An 18,800-nucleotide genomic window follows, 5' to 3' on the forward strand; every position below is an offset into this window, starting at 1 on the left:
TTTTGGTTTTTCGAGACAGGGTTTCTCTGTGGCTTTGGAGCCTGTCCTGGAACTCCCTTTGTAGACCAGGCTGGCCTCGAACTCACAGAGATCCTCCTGCCTCTGCCTCCTAAGTGCTGGGATTAAAGGCGTGCGCCACCACCGCCCGGCTTGATTGTCATTTTTGCCTTTTTGTTTTCTCCTGTGAAGTGGAAGATTTAGATAGTAATTACATTATGAATTTGGGGGAGAACCTTAAAAACCTCAAGTATTCCATGCAGGTCAGCATACTCTGTATCTGTGGCTGTTCCTAGGTGAACCCCTCTTCCCTAAATGGGTATGGTCCCTACCCAGATTTACTTTGATATTTAAAAAAAAAAGACTTAATTATTATGTATACAGTGTTCTGCCTGCATGTTGCTGCAGGCCAGAAGGGGACACAAGATCTCATTATAGATGGCTGTGAGCCACCATGTGGTTGCTGAGAAGTGAACTCAGGACCTCTGGAAAAGCAGCCAGTGTTTTTACCCTCTCCAGCCCTTCCTTTGGCATTTTAAAAGAGTAGTTAACATAGCAGAGTTGGAAGTAGGAAAGATGGCTCAGCTGTTAAGTCTCTTCAAGAGGACCATGGTTCAATTCCCAGAATCCACAACCATCTATAACTTCAGTGCCAAGTGATCTAATCTCTTCTGCCCTCTGAGGGCACAACACACATTTGTGAAGCATATATACAGGCAAAATACACATAAATAAAGTAAATAAATCTAAAAACTTCAGCAGAATAACCCTGAGTGAAGCCCACCACCCAGTGCTTTATCTCTGGGCGAGAGAGAATTCTAGGAAGGTGGCAGTGAGCTGAGCCTGCTGGTAGTGGCTGCATGAAAATTACGGGGTATTGGGAGTGAATCAAGAGAATTGTTCTCAGTCAGCGCTTGGAAGATGTAGGGAGGAGATAAGGAGTTCAAGGCTAGCCTCTGCTAGGTAAGACTTCTCTCAAGTTATAAAACAAACAGAAAAAAAAATCAAGAGAAACTATTTTTGACTTTCTTTTTTTTTTAAATATTTATTTATTTATTATGCATACAATATTCTGTCTGTATGTATGCCTGCAGGCCAGAAGAGGGCACCAGACCTCATTACAGATGGTTGTGAGCCACCATGTGGTTGCCGGGAATTGAACTCAGGACCTTTGGAAGAGCAGGCAATGCTCTTAACCGTTGAGCCATCTCTCCAACCCCCTATTTTTGACTTTCAATTCATCAAATTTACCTCACTATTTAACTTAAGGCTGCTAGGGAGAAACTACATAAAGCATTCTGACTCCAAGTCATCAAATTTACCTCACTATTTAACTTAAGGCTGCTAGGGAGAAACTACATAAAGCATTCTGACTCCCATAGGCTCATTTGAGGTTTAATTACCACACTTAAGATGGCGGCCGCCTGCCCCCAAATCGCACTGTGTGCCACATTAAAAATGGCGACTCACGCGCTCTCGGGTTCCGGTTCCGGTTCCTCGGTCCGCCCGGCGGCCTGCACGCACTAAGCACACTGGGAGCCACCATGGCAGACAATCCAGTGTTGGAGCTGTTGCTGCGGCGACTGGAGGCAGCTGATGGCGGCCTGGACAGCGCGGAGTTGGCTACGCAGCTGGGCGTGGAGCACCAAGTGGTGGTGGGCGCCGTGAAGAGCCTACAGGCTCTGGGTGAGGTGAGCTCGGCGCGTGCCGCTGGCCCGCTTCGCTTTTCCATCTGTGCCCCATTATGGCTGGTTAGGGGAAACTGCATATAGGTGCGCCGTGGGCTGAGCAGGTGGAAGTCTGGAACCAATGCCTATTAAGGCGAAAGCAAGGAGCTTGTAACGGTGTACAGGACGAGATCGCTGCCCCTAAAGTGTTGCAGTCTGATGGGGAGGTGCAGATGACCTGAGTGATGTGGGGGCTCAGAGAACCAGCTGTGACTGTTGACCTCGTGTTACCTGAGTCTGATCCGGTGGCGGAAAACGATGACACGCAGGATATCAATGGCAGGGCATCGGTATCGGGATTACAGGACGCAGTGACCATCGCAGCAGAATTGTATGGGCTTGTAGGGTCCCTCATCCCCATTCATCTCCATATTAGGGCCTCCTTGTGCGCTAGGCAAAGCTGTACCATCGAGATTAAGCTCTAGGCTGTGCTGTAAACTGATCTGTGGACCAGGCTGGCCTCCAATTACAGAAGGCTGAGATCAAAGAGTCACACCTTCCATGCATGACTGTTTTTGTTTGATTGTGGTTTTTTAAGAATTGTTTATTGGTTTTATGTTTATATATGTGTACCTGCTTGAGGAGGAGGCCAGAAGAGGGTGTTGGATTTCCTCTTAAGTTACAAATGATTGTGAGCTTCCATGTAGGTGTTGGGAATTAAACCTGGTTCCTCTGTAAGAGCTATTGCTCGTAACCACTGAAGCACCTCTCAAGTCCACTTTTTACTTTTTAACTTTTTTTTGTGGGTATTTATTTTTGTTTTGTTTTACAGACAGGGTCTCTTTACTTAGCCCTGGCTATCCTATAGCCCACTATGTAGATCAGGCTGGCCTTGAACTCACTCACAGAGATCTACCAGCCTCTGCTTCTCAGTGCTGGGATACATTGAAACAAGCTGTCATTTGTCCAGGCTGGCCTTGAACTCACCACATAACAAGATCATTCTGGCCTCTTGCCTGAGGTTCTCAAACAGCTGAGATTACAGGTTTTTATCCACCATGCACAGCCTGATTTGTCTGTCTTTACCGCACAAGCATAGTGGAGATGAGGCCAGCGAGATTGAGATTGTATTCTTTGTATAATCTTTGGTAAGGACTGCCAGGCAAAAGTGAGGGCTGGGGTGGGGTGCCGACGGCTGAGACTGGCAGGTCCCCAAGCTGACGGGCATAGTATCTTGTGTGGGGAGGCAGGTGACTTGAGGTTCAGGGAAGGTAGAGGAGCAGGGAGGAAGCCCGTCCTTCCAGCATCAGCAAGCAGACTGTGCTGAAGTGAAGGCTTGTGGATCACTCAGGAAGCAAGATCCATGAGGCCGAGTTCTGGGCTGTGTATTTGTTGAGCACAAGTTCTGTGGTCTCAGCTGTGTTCTGTTGTCCTCGCCATAATCTCAGGATAATGACATTGTTTTTAGGTCTTGCACAGAAGACAGATGATGTTCAGTGTAGTTAGGTGACTTACCAGTGTCACTCGTACATACTACAGTTCCAGGGTCCTCTGTGTTTAGGTCAGATCAGGGTTACAGCATAGGGGCCAGGGATACGGCTTATTGGGTAAAGGCTCTTGCCGTATTAGCCTGGCAGCCTGAGTTCAGTCCTTGCACACCTGTAATCCCACCACCCCTCGTTAAGCAAGGTAGAGACAGGAGAATTGCCAGGAAGCTCTTGGCCTAGCGATCCTAGAGTGTGCAGCACAGCAAAGAGTAAGAGACCCTCCTTCACCAGGTGATGGTGCACACCTTTAATCCCCCAGCACTCGGGAGGCAGAGGCAGGTGAATCTCTGAGTTCAAGGCCAGTCTGGTTTACAGAGTGAGTTCCAAAACATCAGGGGTACACAGAGAAACCCTGTTTCAAAAAAGCAGCCCCCCCCAGAGGGGGGAGAGAGAGAGACACTCCCTCAACAAAGTATAAGGCAAGAACTAAAAAGCCGGGCGATGGTGGCGCACGCCTTTAATCCCAGCACTCGGGAGGCAGAGGCAGGCGGATCTCTGTGAGTTCGAGACCAGCCTGGTCTACAGAGCTAGTTCCAGGACAGGCTCCAAAGCCACAGAGAAACCCTGTCTCGAAAAACCAAAAAAAAAAAAAGAACTAAAAGCTGTCGCCTGACTACACACACACATTAATAACTTTAAGAAAGTTAAGGTGTTGGGTGTGTCGGGTGGCTCAGGCCTTTAACCTCAGTATTCTTAAGCAGAGGCAGGTAGATGCCTGTGAGTTCAAGACTAGATCTATAGAGTGAGTTCTAGGCTAGGCTATCCAGGGCCACATAGTGAAACCTGCCCCGGCAATGAGTGAGTGAGTGAGTGAGTGAGTGAGTGAGTGAGTGAGTGAGTGAGTGAGTGAGTGAATGAATGAAAAACCATAAGAAGAAGAAGAAGGGGGAAAACAACATCTGTTCATACTTGATGTAGGAGTCAGGTCAGGGGCAGAAGGAGGAAGATGGCAGTGGATTGTCCAAGTTCCAGAAGGAAATTAAGGAGCCCGAGAAGCTAGTGGACTGGAGACTTGTCTGCTGCTCCTCCAGTGCAGCAGGGGTGTGAATATGCACGACAGTCACAGCCACCACCACTGAATGGCTGGATTCTCCCCAGAAAACCAAGGCTTCACATAAGCAGCAGGTCTCCACTTGCATGGATGCAATTAAAGGCCATCACAAATGGCCTTGATTTATTTATTTGCGTGCGTGCGTGCGTGTGTGTGTGTGTGTGTGTGTGTGTGCGCATGTGTGTGCATATGTATAGGTGAGTGAACATGCTCCAGGAAGCTGGAGAAGTTCCAGATCCCTGGATCTAGGAGTTAGAGGTGAACACTCTGCGTGGTATAAGAGCAGTACGTACTTTTGACTGCTGAGGCGTCTCCAGCTCTGGGGTGTCTGAGTCTCAGGCTCAATGCTGTAGAGGTGGTGGTTTTGACCACGTGTACATGTGCCACTCATTTCCTTGCAGGTTATTGAGGCTGAGCTTCGTTCCACCAAGTGCTGGGAGCTGACTGTTGAGGGTGAGGAGATTGCTCGGGAGGGCAGCCATGAGGCCCGTGTGTTCAGAAGCATCCCTCTTGAGGGCCTGGTGCAGAGTGAGCTAATGGTAGGGCCCAGGGGTTGGGTCCAGGGAGGGGATGGGATGCAAGTGGCCCTGGTATACAACACTCATCACAGTCCCACTTCCCTAGCGACACCCCAGTGGCAAGGTGGGCTTCAGCAAGGCCATGTCCAACAAGTGGATCCGAGTGGACAAGAGTGCAGCTGATGGGCCCCGGGTGTTCCAAGTGGTGAGTCCTGTATGCAGATGGCCAGCAGGCTGGAGGGAGAACGGAAGGGTGGGTGGGGCAGACGCCAGCCCTCATTCCCTTTGTCCTCTGGCAGGTGGACAGTATAGAGGATGAGGTCCAGAGGCGGTTGCAGCTGGTCCAGGCAGGCCAGGCTGAGAAGCTGGCTGAGAAGGAGAGGAATGAGCTCCGGAAGAGGAAGCTGCTGACCGAAGTGTGAGTGACTGCAAGGCCTAAGCCTTTTGGTTCGCGTGGTGCCGTGAGGATGGAGGGGTTGCCTAGCCCATATCCAGTTGCTGCTGCTGTCAGTCACCAGACCCCGTTTTTACAGGGTTTTGTCACTGTCATTTAGTTCTTTGGTTCCTTGGTTTTGAGACAGGGTCCTTCTGTGTAGCCCTGGCTAGCCTGATATTAACTATGTAGCTTAGGCTAACCTCAAATTTACAGAGGTTTCTACCTGTTTCTACCTCCCTAGTGCTGGGTTAGAGGCATGGACCTAGCTGTCTGCAGGGCTTTGAGTGTGTACTGGGCTCAGGCAGCCTTTGGGCCTTTGCTCTTGCTGCACCTGCTGCTGAGAAATGTGTACCTTCCAGACAGCCAGCCAATTAAATTCCCGCTTGTGCGTCACTTAAGAGGGCCGCACTGAGCCAGATTTGATGCTGCATACTTGTACAGGGAGACAGGAGAGTTCCGGTCTGGCCCACACAGTGAAGCCTGCCTCGTAGAACCTCTTAGAGCCCAGGGTTGTAGGGCTACCCAATGGAAGTCTAGGCCCTGTATTTCGTTAGCTAAAATTTATGGCTTGGCCAACTCACTTGGCCTTTCCCAGCCTCACCTTCCTTACTTGTAAATCCTTCTCATAGGGTTGTGAAGTAACAGATCCTGATCCAAAATAAACTCTCAATACTTTGCTAATAGCATCATGCCCCTCTGTATGCATCACTACTTACTTGAATGGACCCTGGCACAAATTAGATTCTTAGTGTTTTTTATACAGCGAATAAATGCATGATCAGGTAGGTAGTGGCTGCATGAGAAAATTTCAAATGACAGTTTCAAGACAGTAGACACAGCAGAATGGACAAGGGAAGTATGGGCATTTGATGCCAGCCTGGGCTTCATAGAACACCTAATCAACAAGGAGGAAAAAAAGAAGGCCAGCAAAATAGTTCAGTGGGCAAAGATACTGTCACCAGTACAAGCCTGGTGTCTTAGAGTTTCTTTTGTTGTGAAGAGACATCATCTCAGCATCTTTTTTTTTTTTTTTTTTTTTTTTTTGTTTTTCGAGACAGGGTTTCTCTGTGGCTTTGGTTCCTGTCCTGGAACTAGCTCTTGTAGACCAGGCTGGTCTCGAACTCACAGAGATCCGCCTGCCTCTGCCTCCTGAGTGCTGGGATTAAAGGCGTGCGCCACCACCGCCCAGCTCAGCATCTCTTTTAAAGAAAACATTTAATTGGGGTGGCTCACTTACAGTTTCAGAGGTTCAGTCCGTTATCATCACAGTGGGGAGCATGGCAGTGTGCAGGCAGATGCGCTGGAGTAGCAGCTGAGAGTCCTACATCTTGCAGGCAGCAGGAAGTCAACTGAGACGCTAGGCAGTATTCTAAGCATAGAAAAGCCAGCCGGGCGGTGGTGGTACACGCCTTTAAGGGAGGCAGAGGCAGGTGGATCTCTGCGAGTTTGAGGTCAGCCTGGTCTGCAAGAGTGAGTTTCAGGACAGGCTCTAAAGCTATAGAGAAATCCTGTCTCGAAAAACCAAAAAACTTCAAAGCTTGCCCCAATAGTAACACACCTTCTCCAACAAAGCCACACCTCCTAGTAATGCCACTTCTTCTTTTTTTTTTTTTAAAGATTTATTTATTTATACAACTTTCTGCCTCCATGTATACCCACACGCCAGAGGAGGGCACCAGATCTCGTTACAGATGGTTTGGAGCCACCATGTGGTTGCTGGGAATTGAACTCAGGACCTCTGGAAGAGCAGACAGTGCTCTTAACCACTGAGCCATCTCTCCAGCCCCCGTAATGCCACTTCTTATGAGATTATGGAGGACAATTACATTCAAACTTGAGTTCCATCCCTGGGACCCACATGGTAGAAGGAAAGAACTGATTTCTTGACGTTGTCTTCTGATCTTCACACATAAACTGTGGCGTGTGCATAGATAAGCAAATGTAGTAATGATTTTAAAAACTTTTAAAAAGCCAGAGGGACTGGAGAGATTGCCCAGGATGAACAGCACTGGCTGCTCGTCTAGGGGACCTGCTTAGATTCTAGTTCCCATGTTGGACAGCTCACAACTGCCTGTCTCTCTAGCTCCATGACCTGTGTTAGGAAGAGCCCCAGGATGTGATACCTTCTTGTGGCCTCAGCAGGCACCATACACAACATACATTAACATAAACATGGGGGCATACAGTACACGTAAATTAAAAACAAAACTGGTAATGTAGCTCAGTTGTAGAATAATTGCCTGGTAGGTCCAAGGCCCCAGGGTTGGTGTCTACCACCACAGAGAAAAAAGCAGCTGGACATGGTCACGCCTTTAGTCCCAGCACAGGAAGCAGAGACAGGTGGACCTCTGTGAGTTTAAGACCAGCCTAGTCTACACAGGAGTTCCAAGTCAGTCAGTGCTCTATCGTGACCCTGTGGGTTTTTTGTTTTTTTTTTTTTAAAAGCAAATAAGGACACTCTGTAGAATACAATGCCTAACGCCTTTAATCTCAGCCTTTACTGTGTAATATTACCTTCTAGAATAAACAAAGACGTGAGTAAGTAGAGCAGGTTCTGGGATGTAGCTTGGTTGATTAGTGTGCACTAAGCCCTAGTAGATCCTTAGTGCCACATAAACCCAATGTGTCGTGGGCCTGCAGTTCTAGAATATGGGCGGTGGAAGCCGGAGGTTGAGGTCATTCTTAACTGTATAGCCTGGGATACATGGAGTCCTTTAAAGCAAGAACTAACGACCTAAAACCAGAGTGACTCAGTGTTCTGGGATTAACATTCAATGGCAGGTGGAGGGAAGGCTCTTGAAGTGACAGCAATGGCCCTTTTCTTCTCTGTTCACAGGATCCTGAAAACCTACTGGGTGAGCAAGGGCAAGGCCTTCAGCACAAGTGTGTCCAAGCAGGAGGCAGAGCTGAGCCCAGAGATGATCTCTAGGTAGGATAAGGAGACCCTAGGGTAGAGGCTGTGGGGAGGGTTGGGCAGCCCTTCTCATAGCTTTGTATCCTGTCTTTCCCCACAGTGGCTCCTGGAGGGACCGGCCTTTCAAACCCTATAACTTCTCTGCCCGAGGTGTGCTCCCAGACAGTGGCCACCTGCACCCCTTGCTCAAGGTCCGCTCCCAGTTCCGACAGATCTTCCTGGAGATGGGGTGAGCACAGGGCCTGGGGTGGGGTGTGGCAGCTACTGGCACAGGCAGGACAGGCAGTCTGTGTCTCCTGCAGGTTCACTGAGATGCCTACGGACAACTTCATTGAGAGCTCCTTCTGGAACTTCGATGCCCTTTTCCAGCCTCAGCAGCACCCAGCACGGGACCAACATGACACCTTCTTCCTGAAAGGTTGGTGACCTGGGAGCCTCACCAGGGTCTGGGGGAAGCTTTAGGGAAGAGGTATCTCATTTCCTAAAATGAAATCTGACCTTATTGTAGTCAGCAAGGCCCTGGCAGCCGGTTCCATCCCCTAGTAATTTCTCTCCATTGTGCCTAGTCTCTGCTTTCTGAAGATGCCAGGCTGCTGCCTGCCTTGGGGCCGTGCCTGTATTGTACCTGTACTAGCACCCAGAGTTTGTTTTTGATTTTTGGTTTTTTAAGAGAGGGTTTCACTTGGCTGGCCTGGAGCTCATGTAGATGAGGCTAGGCTGGAACTCACAGGAGTCCCCCTGCCTCTGCCTTGCTAAGGTTGGGCTTAAAGGTATATGCCACAATCCATGGCGGTATTTTATTCAGAACTTCACTGGCTGTCTGGAACTCACTATGTAGACCAGGCTGGCCTCAGACTCACAAAGATACACCTGTTTCTGCCTTCCTAGTGTTTGGACTAATGGCATGTGCCACCATGCCTAACATGTCCCAGATTTTTAATGCCACTTAAGGGCTTGGGTGTGGCTCATCAGTTTATCATCAATTTAGCACGTGGTTAGAGAACCTGTGTTCTATTTGTCTCTGCCTATCACCTCCCCTCTCTCACCACCATGTGAATTCTCAGGGGTTTGTTTGGGATCAGAATCCTGTTCACTAAACTGAGGCATGTATGTGAGCTGGAGAAAAAGCTCAGCAGTGAAGAGCACTTGCTGCTTTTGTAGAGGGCCCTAGTTTAGTCCCCAGCATCTGTGTTGGAAGCTCACAACCTCCAACTCCAGCCCAAGCAATCTGATACCTTCTGAGCTCCTCAGGCACCCAATATCACGTGCATAAACCTAGACATAGACACACAGGCATATACATAATTGAAAAATAAAAATAAACCTTTAAATAGAAGCATGTTGTCCTTAGTTCTAGAAATGTCCATCCCCTCCCTCCCTCCTTCCTCCCTCCCTCCTCCTTTCCCCCTCCCTCCCTCTCCCCTCCCTCTCTACATCCCTCCCTTCCTCCCTTTTTTTCTTTTTGGTTATTGTTGTTTTTCTCAGTTTTTCTTCCACTGTAGCTGAGGCTGGCTTTGAACTCATGTCACTCCTTCTGCCTCAGCTTCTTAAGTGCTAAGACCATCTTGCCTTACTAATGTGGATTGTTTTGTTTTGAGACAGGGTCCTACTCTAGTCTAGGCTGGCCCGTAGGTCACTATGTAGCTATGACTGGTCTCAGTCTCTGTCCTTCTGCCTCAGCCTCCAGCATGATGGAATTGTAAGTGTGCCCATCATGACCAATTATTTGTTTCCTCTGTGTGTATGCTGCTGCTGCTGCTAGGGATGGAAGCCAGGGTCTCCTGGATGCTCGCAGTTCTCTGTCACTGATTACAGGCCAGCCCTTTTAGCGTTACATGAGTGGCTTCTCACAGTGGCGATCTCCCCTAGGAGGTGACAGACGAGCTCCCTAGGTGACCATCGCCAATTTAGTAGCAGAGATCTTGCTGTTGTCGTGGTACCCAAAACTCATCTTCTACTCCATTGTTGTAAACCTTCCAGCTACAGAAGTGATACTGTTGAGGAAACTGAACCACAGAAAGCACATCACTTGCCTAGGGCAACACAGCTGGTACATGCTAAAGACTTATGCAAGCACCAAAGCTATGGTGTGAACATTCCCAGGGAATTCACATGCGTGAGCTGGGTGTGGTGGCTCTTCCCTGACACCAGCACTCAGCATGCTGAGCAGGGGAAATTCTACATTCCCCAAAAGGAGAGAAACTTGTTTTATTTATTTGCTTGTGGGGGGCTACATCTTAGTGTTAGAGCACTTGCCAAACCTGAGGAAGGCCCTGGGTTCTAGGAAGCATTGGGGGGGAAAATCACATATTTTTTGAGCAAGGCCTCTCTGAAGATCCTCCTGAATGGCAACATTGCTGCTGAGTCAGCCCTGAGTAAGGCAGAAGTCCCCGGCCCCAGGGAGATCCACTTCCTGACTAGGTGTCCTGAGGAATCTGTGTGGTGGGGCAGGAAGTGAGAAACCACTGCAGATACTAGTGTGTGCCTGCAGGGCCAGGCAGGCTGTGTGCAGATACTAGTGTGTGCCTGCAGGGCCAGGCAGGCTGTGCGCCATTTCAGTCCTAAGCAAGGCTGGGGTGGTAGCACACACATGTTTAATCCCAGCATTCTGGAGGCAGAGACAGGTGAATCTCTGAGTTCAAGGCCAGCCTGCTCTACAGGGGGAGTTCCAGGCCCACCAGAGCTGCAGTGAGTCCCAGTTTTTAAAAACGTCCTCAACAAAGACAAGGAAGTAAGGGAGAGAATGGTGTGAATCCTCCAGCTCGAAGCTGTAGCCAGTGCAAGGTTCTGAGGCCAAAATGTCAGTTGGTGACCCTGGAACTGCAGGCCATGGCCAAGTAGGATGGGAGGACACCAGAGCAGGAGGTAATGGGTCAGAGCCAGAGGGAAACTCGGGCTGTTTCACAGTGAAGAGGAAAGCGTGGGGAACTAGGGGTTCTGGATCACAATATCATCTTAGGAGTACCAGGTTCCTCCGGCTGTTGGGGCACCGGAGCTACCGTGGAGACATGCCTGATGACGTGCAGTTGCTTCTGAGATGCTCATTGACTGACCGCATGTCTCTGTCCTGCCCAGATCCCGCCGAGGCCCTGCAGCTCCCAATGGACTATGTTCAGCGGGTGAAACGGACCCACTCCCAGGGTGGCTATGGCTCACAGGGGTGAGGCAGAAGCAGGACTTGGGCTGAGGACGGGCAGGAGGCAGGGGTTCCAGGACCGCAGGGCAGACTCTTGCTTTTTCTTTTGAAGCTACAAGTATAACTGGAAGCTAGAAGAGGCCCGGAAAAACCTGCTTCGCACTCACACCACATCAGCCAGTGCCCGTGCCCTCTACTGCTTAGCCCAGAAGGTACAATGTGGCCCGCGCAGAGTGGGTCGTTGGTACTGTCCTAGACCTTCTGACCCGTGCCAGGATCAGGCCTCATCTGGCTGTCACCCCTTCTCCCCAGAAACCCTTCACACCCGCCAAGTACTTCTCCATTGATCGTGTGTTCCGGAATGAGACGCTGGACGCCACCCACCTGGCTGAGTTCCACCAGATAGAGGGTGTAGTAGCCGACCATGGACTGACCCTGGGCCACCTCATGGGTGTGCTGAAGGAGTTCTTCACCAAGCTGGGTGAGCAGGCAAGCCACTCGAGACAGGAAGTGTTTGGGGTCCCTGAGAGGGTGCCTCTTGGGTCATCAGCCTGCCTTGGCCAACCCCTACAGGAATCACCCAGTTGCGCTTCAAACCAGCCTACAACCCCTACACGGAGCCCAGCATGGAAGTGTTCAGCTACCACCAAGGTCAGGGGTGGGAAAGTGAATGCAGAGGAGGGTCTGAAGTCACCCTCTTTCCTAAGCTCCTAGTCTATCTTCCCATCCTCTGGGCGCTATCACCCACATGCATTCTCTGATCTCTCCTTTATCCCCACAGGCCTAAAGAAGTGGGTAGAAGTTGGCAACTCTGGGGTTTTCCGCCCTGAGATGCTCCTGCCCATGGGGCTCCCCGAGAATGTGTCTGTTATTGCTTGGGGTCTCTCCCTGGAGCGGTAAGTGCCCAGGCTGGAGCTTGGGATGACCCTGTCATTCACTTGTTCATACCTCTGACAGTTCTTTAACAGGAATGCCCAGTTGTGTGCCGGCCCTGAGCTGTGAACACCACAGCGTATTCCCTCAATATCATGCAACCTGGATCCTAGTGGAAAAGGAAGGGCAACTAACATGGCCAATAAGGAAACTCAAAAGGCCATGTTGATGGCAGGAGGAGCCATAGAGGACAAAGCAGAACTGAGGAGACTAGTTGGTCAAGGCCTCATGGAGGCCCAGAAAGCAGTGAAGTTTGCTCGCAGGGTGTACCAGGCAGAAGGCATAGCTCGTGCAAAGCCTCGGAGTCTAGATTCAGCATGGGGTGTGCCAGCAGAGTGGGGAGTGGGAGGGAAGATGAGCTTGGGAGTGACTGGGCTGATGGTACATCCTTTTCACCATGGGGAAGACTTTCCCTTCCGAGAAAAATGGGAGCCTCTGAGGAGCAAAAGACAGCCTAATCTGACTCAGTGTTGAACTGTTCCTTCTCAGCCCAACGATGATCAAGTATGGCATCAACAACATCCGAGAGCTGGTGGGCCACAAGGTGAACCTGCAGATGGTATATGACAGCCCTGTGTGCCGCCTGGATATCGAGCCCAGGTCTCCACAGACACAGGAGGCTGCGTGATATAGGCTGCCCCAGAGAGCTCTGTCCAGTCCCTGTGCATCCCCCAGCGGTGACCTCGCTAATATTTATGAGGCCTCTGTGAGGCTAGCTCACTCCCTCTGTCTCACCCACCCAGGGGCAGGGTCCTGAGTGCAGGAAGCAGGTTTCTTGCGCTGGTCTTTGGTGGTGTGTGTAGTGTTCTTGTAAGGGTGGATTTGGGCCCTCCGGGTCAGCTGTTGTCTAATAAAATAGGCACTTTCATGCGGTGCCTTTTGTTAGGATTCTTTGTTGTTGTTCATTTCATTAGGTGACTTGTGGGTCTTGCCTTGCTTGGTGGGAGAAAACTGGGTGACAGTTCCTGGTATGTTGGTTTGGAAGTCAGGGTTTTGGATCCTCTATGGTCTGAGATTCTAGAAGGTCCCAGGCAGCCCAGGCAGGTCCGTGGTTCCATTCAACACTTATTTTTAATGGATATGTGTCTGTCTGTTCAGGTGCATGTGGAAAACAACCTTGGGTGTCATCCTTAGGAACACTGTTCATGTCCTGTGTGACAGGGAAGCTCCAGGGACCTTCCTGCCTCCATCACTCCAGCTCTGGGATTATAAATGCACATCCCGTATTTTTTATGTGGATTGAACTCCTACACAGCAAGCACTTAACTACTGAGCCAGCCCCTCACCCCTGGCATTTACGAGTCACTGGTGCCCAGTCCTCGTCTAACTGAATAGCACTGAAACTCTTTGATGAAAGGACACTTTAGTGGGTGATGGCCTAAAGCCAGCATTCCCATGCCTGGTAGGAGCAAGACTGTGGGGTGAGAAGCTGCTCTTAGTTTTCCCCCTAATGATCAAGTCTCCCAGCACTGGAGCAGCTGAAGCAGGGGCATCATGAGTTTGAGGCCAGCCTAGGCCACATACTTAGACTGTTGAATGAAAAAAAGAGAGAGGTTCATAAACTCTGAGGAAAGAGTTGCATAAAGCTTCATGCACCTGCACTTTAACCTTCTTTTCTGGGCCTGCCTGTTTGTTTGTTTTTTATGTTTATGGTCGTTTTGTCTGCATATATGTTTTAATTTTTTAGGCCGGGTGGTGGTGGCGGTGCACAACTTTAATCCCAGCCGTCAGGAGGCAGAGGCAGGCAGATTTCTGAGTTTGATGCCAGCCTGGTCTACATAGGTTATCACTATAGCCCAGGCTTGCCTCAAATTTAAGATTCTTCTGCCTCAGCCTCCCAAGTACTGAAATTATAGACGCATGTCACAACACTTATATTTCTTTCTTTCCTCCTTCCTTCCTTTTTTTCAAGACAGGGTTTCTTTGTATAGCCTCAGCTGTCCTGAAATTAGCCCAGTAAACAAGGCTGGCCTCGAACTTAGATTTGCCTGCTCTGCCTCCTAAGCTTTGGATTGAACGTGTGCACCGCCACTGCCTGACAACACTTAAGTTTATTGCCTCCTGTCAATAAATTTTAGGATCTGCCAGATGTTTATCCTTGTAACTTTTACAACAGTGTTATTTCAGATTTTTATCACAGCAGTAATAAACGGGGATGTGTTTTGAGAGTGCCAGTTTTTTTGTTTTTTGTTTTTTTTTTAAAGATTTATTTATTATGTATACAACACTCCTTCCATGTATGTTTATATGCCAGAAGAGGGCACCAGATCTCATTATAGATGACTGCTGGGAATTGAACTCAGGACCTCGGGAAGAGCAGTCAGTGCTCTTAACCTCTGAGCCATCTCTCCAGCCCCGAGAGTGCCAGTTTTTTAGCCAGGTGGTAGTATATGCCTTTAATTCCTGCACTCGGGATATAGAGGCAGGTAGATTTCTGAGGCCAGTAAAGGAGAGTACCAGTTTTTCCATTGCCTAGCTGGTAAAAATTCAGATTCATAGTCATTTTCCACAGAATGTAGATACGTCCTTGTTCGGGGTGTAGTTACGACAGCTCGGCTCAGAAGAGTTACACAGTGTGACAGACGTGACACACAGGGCCTTTGCTCCTGTTGCAGTGTCCGCTGATGCTGAGCTGGTCTCCGGGCTTTCGTGTGTATCCATTCCAATCTATTACCTATTTGTGTGTGCTGTGTTGGTGATCAAACCCAGGGTGTGTATGTTATAGACAAATGCTCTAACTGAACTATATCCTCAAGTTTAGCTCCCTTTTTTGAGACAGGGCTTCTGTATTGCCCAGACTGGCCCCGGCTCCTGGGCCCAAGTAATTTTGCGTCAGTTATCCAAATAGCAGGGACCACAGATATGTTAACTGTTCCTAGCCTCAGTCTTTTAGATTGGGTTTTTTCTTGAGTCTGGGTCAGCCCATTTTGTTCAGGTTGACCTGAAATTGGAGATCCAAAAGCTGGGTTACAGGCATTCCGAGATGCATGTTGAGTTCCATGCCAGCCTGAGCTACACAATACCTTATTTGAAAATGTAGGGAGCAGTAGTGACACAGGCCTTAAATCCCAGCACTCAGAGGGCAGAAGCAGGTGTGTCTCTGTGAGTTCGAAGCCAGCCTGGTCTACAGAACGAGTTCCAGGATAACCAGGACTACACGGTGAGACTCTGTCTTGAAAAAACTAAAGAGAAAAAGAAAGAAGAAAAATTAAGGGGGTAGAGGAAGCCCTGAGTGAGTACAGTTCTGACTTGTCCTGCAAATACGCTCTGCCACCTTAGACGGAGGGCGCTGGACCAGCATAACTCCACTGGCGCCTAACCACACGCGGGGCCTAGTGTAAGCTTGGAGGGCGGGGCCAGGGAGCGCTTCTACGCGAGGAGGGGCGGGACGTGCGCAGAAGGCGGGGCGTGCGCAGACCAGCATGCGGAGGGCGGGGCGTAGCAGAGGGCGGGCGTGCTCAGAGGACAGGGGCGTGCAGAGGGCGGGGCGCGTGCAGAAGGTGGGATGTAGCAGAGAGTGGGGCGTGTGCAGAGGGCGGGGCGTAGCAGAAGACGGGGCGTGTAGAGAGGGCGGGGCGTAGTAGAAGACGGGGGCGTGGCAAAGCAAAGGCGTGCAGAGGGCGGGCGTGCTCAGAAGCCCCGCATGCTCAGAAGGCGGAGCGTGTGCAAAGGGTGGGCGTAGCAGAAGACGGGGCGTGCGGAGGGCGGAGCGTTATCAGAAGACTGGGCGTGCAGAGGGCGGAGCGTGCGCAGAGGACTGAGGCGTAGCTGAGGGCGGGAGCTCCGAGGCGGGAAAAGACGAAATGGAGCGCCAGGGAGTACGTGAGGTGCTGTTTTCCCTTCCGTGGGCGGCGGGCGGGGCAAAGGGCGGGCGGGATCCGGCTCTTCCCCCGCCGACCTGAAGCAGGGGGGCCGTTCCTTACTGTTGGGGCCGCCTCCTGCCCCGCTAGGCGAGGTTTTTCTGGCTGACTGAACGGCTGGTCTTGATGGAGGAGAGGCTTTGCGGGCTTGCGGTGCTCTACCGGCGCCGCGTCAAGGCCCTCGCTGTGTGGACCGGGCCGGGGAGGGGACGAGGGGCGCACCGCTCGCTCGCTGTCTGCCCGAAGCTCTAGCGCGCCACAGGGATCCCCTGTGAGGACCAGACACGGGTGGGGGCGCCCGCCCACGCCGCCTCTCAGAACCTCCTGTGCTCGCAGGTGGAGGTGCCTCCCGTGGACCTAAATGACCAGGAACCCCAGGCGGTTGTGGAGAGCGGGGAGCATCAGCAGAACGAGAACCACGAGGAAGAGGCTAGCGCCGCGGCAGCCAGGTGGGGGCCCCGTCTTGGTTCACGCGGGTCATTCCACGAGGTCTTGTTGTACGATGACGTAACACCTTCCGGGCGCCCAGCACGGTCCAGGGTGCTGGCGACACGTTGTCATCTTTTCCGTACCCACGAGGTTTAGTTTCAGGATTCCCCTGCCCCCCCAGTCCGAGCTACAGGCGCTCCAGCCCCTTCTCTCATACTGCGTAGCAGCCTCATCCTCAGACTCATGCTCTCTTGTGCCGTTTGTTGTTGTTGTTTTAATATTTATTTTGTATGTGTGTGAGATGGTGAACATGTGGAAGTCACAACCTGTTGGACCTTGTGGTTCTGGGATGAAACTGGTCTTCAGGCTTAGCAGCAAATGCCTGTTTCATGAACCATGTCATTCACGGCCCTGCTTCTGTAGACTTTAGGGGTTTGTTTGTTTGTTTTGTTTTTTGTGTTTTAGATTTGATTGGGTGAGTGTTTTAGCTGAATGTGTGTGTGTGTGTGTGTGTGTGTGTGTGTGTGTGTGTGTGTGTACATCGTGCGCATGCCTAACTGTAGAAATAGGAGCGGCGGGCTGCGTCCCAGCACCCGGCCGCCCACATGGCTAGCTCTACCCGAAATAATTACCCGGACACTGTATTCTTTTAATCACTGCTTGGCTCTTTAGCTCTAGCCCTTTTCTCGGCTAACTCTCGCACCTGGACTAACCCATTTCCAATCATATGTGTCGCACCCCAAGGTGCCCTTACCGGGAAGATTCTAGCCTACGTCCATCCTGGGTCGGAGCTTCATCGCGTGTGCCTCAGAGAGCAGAGCTCTCGCCTCTGCCCGCATGAGTGGAGTATCGTGTCTCTCTCTGAGGCGTCTGCTCCCGAGAGCAGAGCTGTGGAGTCTGACCTCACTTCCTCTTCCTCCCAGCATTCTGCTCTGTTTACTCCTCCCTCCTGTTTTAACCTATCAGGGCAAGCAGCTTCTTTATTTAATTAACCAATGACCTTCCTCCATCACCTAACGCCTACGCAGGTCGAAGGGTATGTCATATGTCAGATCCTCTGGAACTGAAGTTCTGGATGGTTGTAAACCACCATGTGGGTCCTCGGCAAGAAGGACCAGGGAGCGCTTCTTAGTTGCTGAGCATCCATTTCTGCAGCTCTCTCTCAAAGCGGTCTCCTTATGTAGGCTTGCCTGGCCTGGACCTCAATATGCAGACCAGGTTGTCCTCGGACTCACAGGAATCTGCCTGCCTCTGAGTGCTGGAATTAAAGGTGTGCGTCACCACACACTGGTGATACACAATATTCACAATAAAAATCAAAATGAATATTTTTTTCCAAAATGCAAGCAAGCGCCCCATCCCCAGAACCTCTTCTAAATTTGACTTGTGATTTGAATCCATGGATGAGAGCATATGGATATGGAGAGCCAGCTAGGTAGCAGTCCAGATGCTGCATGGTGTGAGGGAAAAATGATGGTGACTGATTCACCCTCAAGGTCATAGCAGAGTTCCTGGAGGTGGTGAGGAGGAGTAAGCCACTGGGTAGGGAAGACCCTGCTCCAGGCAGAGGAGCAGCTGGTGTATAGGCATGCAGAGATTATTGAACAGTACAGGTTAAGAGAGTAAGAGAGAGATAGTAGCTGGGCAGTGGTGGTGCACGCCTTTAACCCAGCACTCGGGAGGCAGAGGCAGGCCTCTGTGAGTTCGAGGCCAGCCTGGTCTACAAGAGCTAGTTCCAGGACAGGAACCATAAACTACGGAGAAACCCTGTCTCAAAAAATCAAAAAAAAAAAAAAAAAAAAAAAAAAAGAGAGAGAGAGAGAGAGATAGTAAGAGACACAATTAGACCTCTCCTCTCCCTACCTTCTTTTTGCTTTCCTTCAATGGGTCCTTACACATCCCAGGCTGGCCTCAAACTAACCGTGTATCTAGGGTGACCTTGAATTGAATCCTCCTGCCCTCCATCTCCCAACTACTAGGATTATAGTTTATACTGCCACACACCTGGTTATACAGTGCTTGGGGTTAAACCCTGGGCTTTGGGCTTTGTGTATGCTAAGCAAGCACTCTACCAACTGAGTTCCATCCCTAGATTTGTAGTCAGACTTCAGATGCCTCTCAGAGGTTTAAGAATGGGAGGACCAACACCATTTGACTACTTTTGTTGTTGTTGTTGTTTTTGTTTTTGTTTTTTTTGAGACAGGGTTTCTCTGTGGCTTTGGAGCCTGTCCTGGAACCAGCTCTTGTAGACCAGGCTAGCCTCGAGCTCACAGAGATTTGCCTGCCTCTGCCTCCTGAGTGCTGGGATTAAA

At 50.4% G+C, this 18,800-nt stretch overlaps 2 protein-coding genes across 4 annotated transcripts in view; both read left to right on the forward strand.

Annotated features, from left to right (window-relative positions):
* Nucleotides 1-1,502: 1,502 nt before the first annotated feature.
* On the forward strand, nucleotides 1,503-13,864 carry Farsa (phenylalanyl-tRNA synthetase subunit alpha). The gene is made up of 13 exons (XM_005366975.2): nucleotides 1,503-1,688; nucleotides 4,664-4,801; nucleotides 4,887-4,985; nucleotides 5,080-5,198; nucleotides 8,053-8,145; nucleotides 8,231-8,359; nucleotides 8,433-8,548; nucleotides 11,206-11,290; nucleotides 11,379-11,478; nucleotides 11,579-11,747; nucleotides 11,840-11,917; nucleotides 12,048-12,162; nucleotides 12,689-13,864. The coding sequence occupies exons 1-13, from the start codon at nucleotides 1,542-1,544 to the stop codon at nucleotides 12,825-12,827; spliced, it is 1,527 nt and encodes a 508-aa protein (XP_005367032.1). The 5' UTR covers nucleotides 1,503-1,541; the 3' UTR covers nucleotides 12,828-13,864.
* Nucleotides 13,865-15,976: 2,112 nt separating this feature from the next.
* The window catches only part of Syce2 (synaptonemal complex central element protein 2), a 21,805-nt gene continuing 18,981 nt past the window's right edge, over nucleotides 15,977-18,800 (forward strand). For 2 of the 3 annotated variants that reach the window (XM_005366978.3, XM_026789192.1), the window contains exons 1-2: nucleotides 15,977-16,026; nucleotides 16,396-16,508. In XM_005366978.3, the coding sequence (XP_005367035.1) occupies nucleotides 16,003-16,026; nucleotides 16,396-16,508 (137 nt within the window). In that variant the 5' untranslated portion in view covers nucleotides 15,977-16,002. The remainder of the gene's footprint in view (nucleotides 16,027-16,395; nucleotides 16,509-18,800) is intronic. The other variant, XM_026789193.1, reaches the window with a different exon arrangement.

Source organism: Microtus ochrogaster, unplaced genomic scaffold (assembly GCF_000317375.1).
Source record: "Microtus ochrogaster isolate Prairie Vole_2 unplaced genomic scaffold, MicOch1.0 UNK15, whole genome shotgun sequence".
NCBI classification, from domain to species: Eukaryota; Metazoa; Chordata; class Mammalia; order Rodentia; family Cricetidae; genus Microtus; species Microtus ochrogaster.

Bases quoted from the DNA above. Each gene is read 5' to 3' on its own strand.
- Farsa (XM_005366975.2), top strand. From the start codon at position 1,542: ATGGCAGACAATCCAGTGTTGGAGCTGTTGCTGCGGCGACTGGAGGCA. The intron at 8,146-8,230 runs GTAGGATAAGGA...CTTTCCCCACAG, and splicing joins AGCCCAGAGATGATCTCTAG to TGGCTCCTGGAGGGACCGGC. The intron at 11,918-12,047 runs GTCAGGGGTGGG...TTATCCCCACAG, and splicing joins AGTGTTCAGCTACCACCAAG to GCCTAAAGAAGTGGGTAGAA.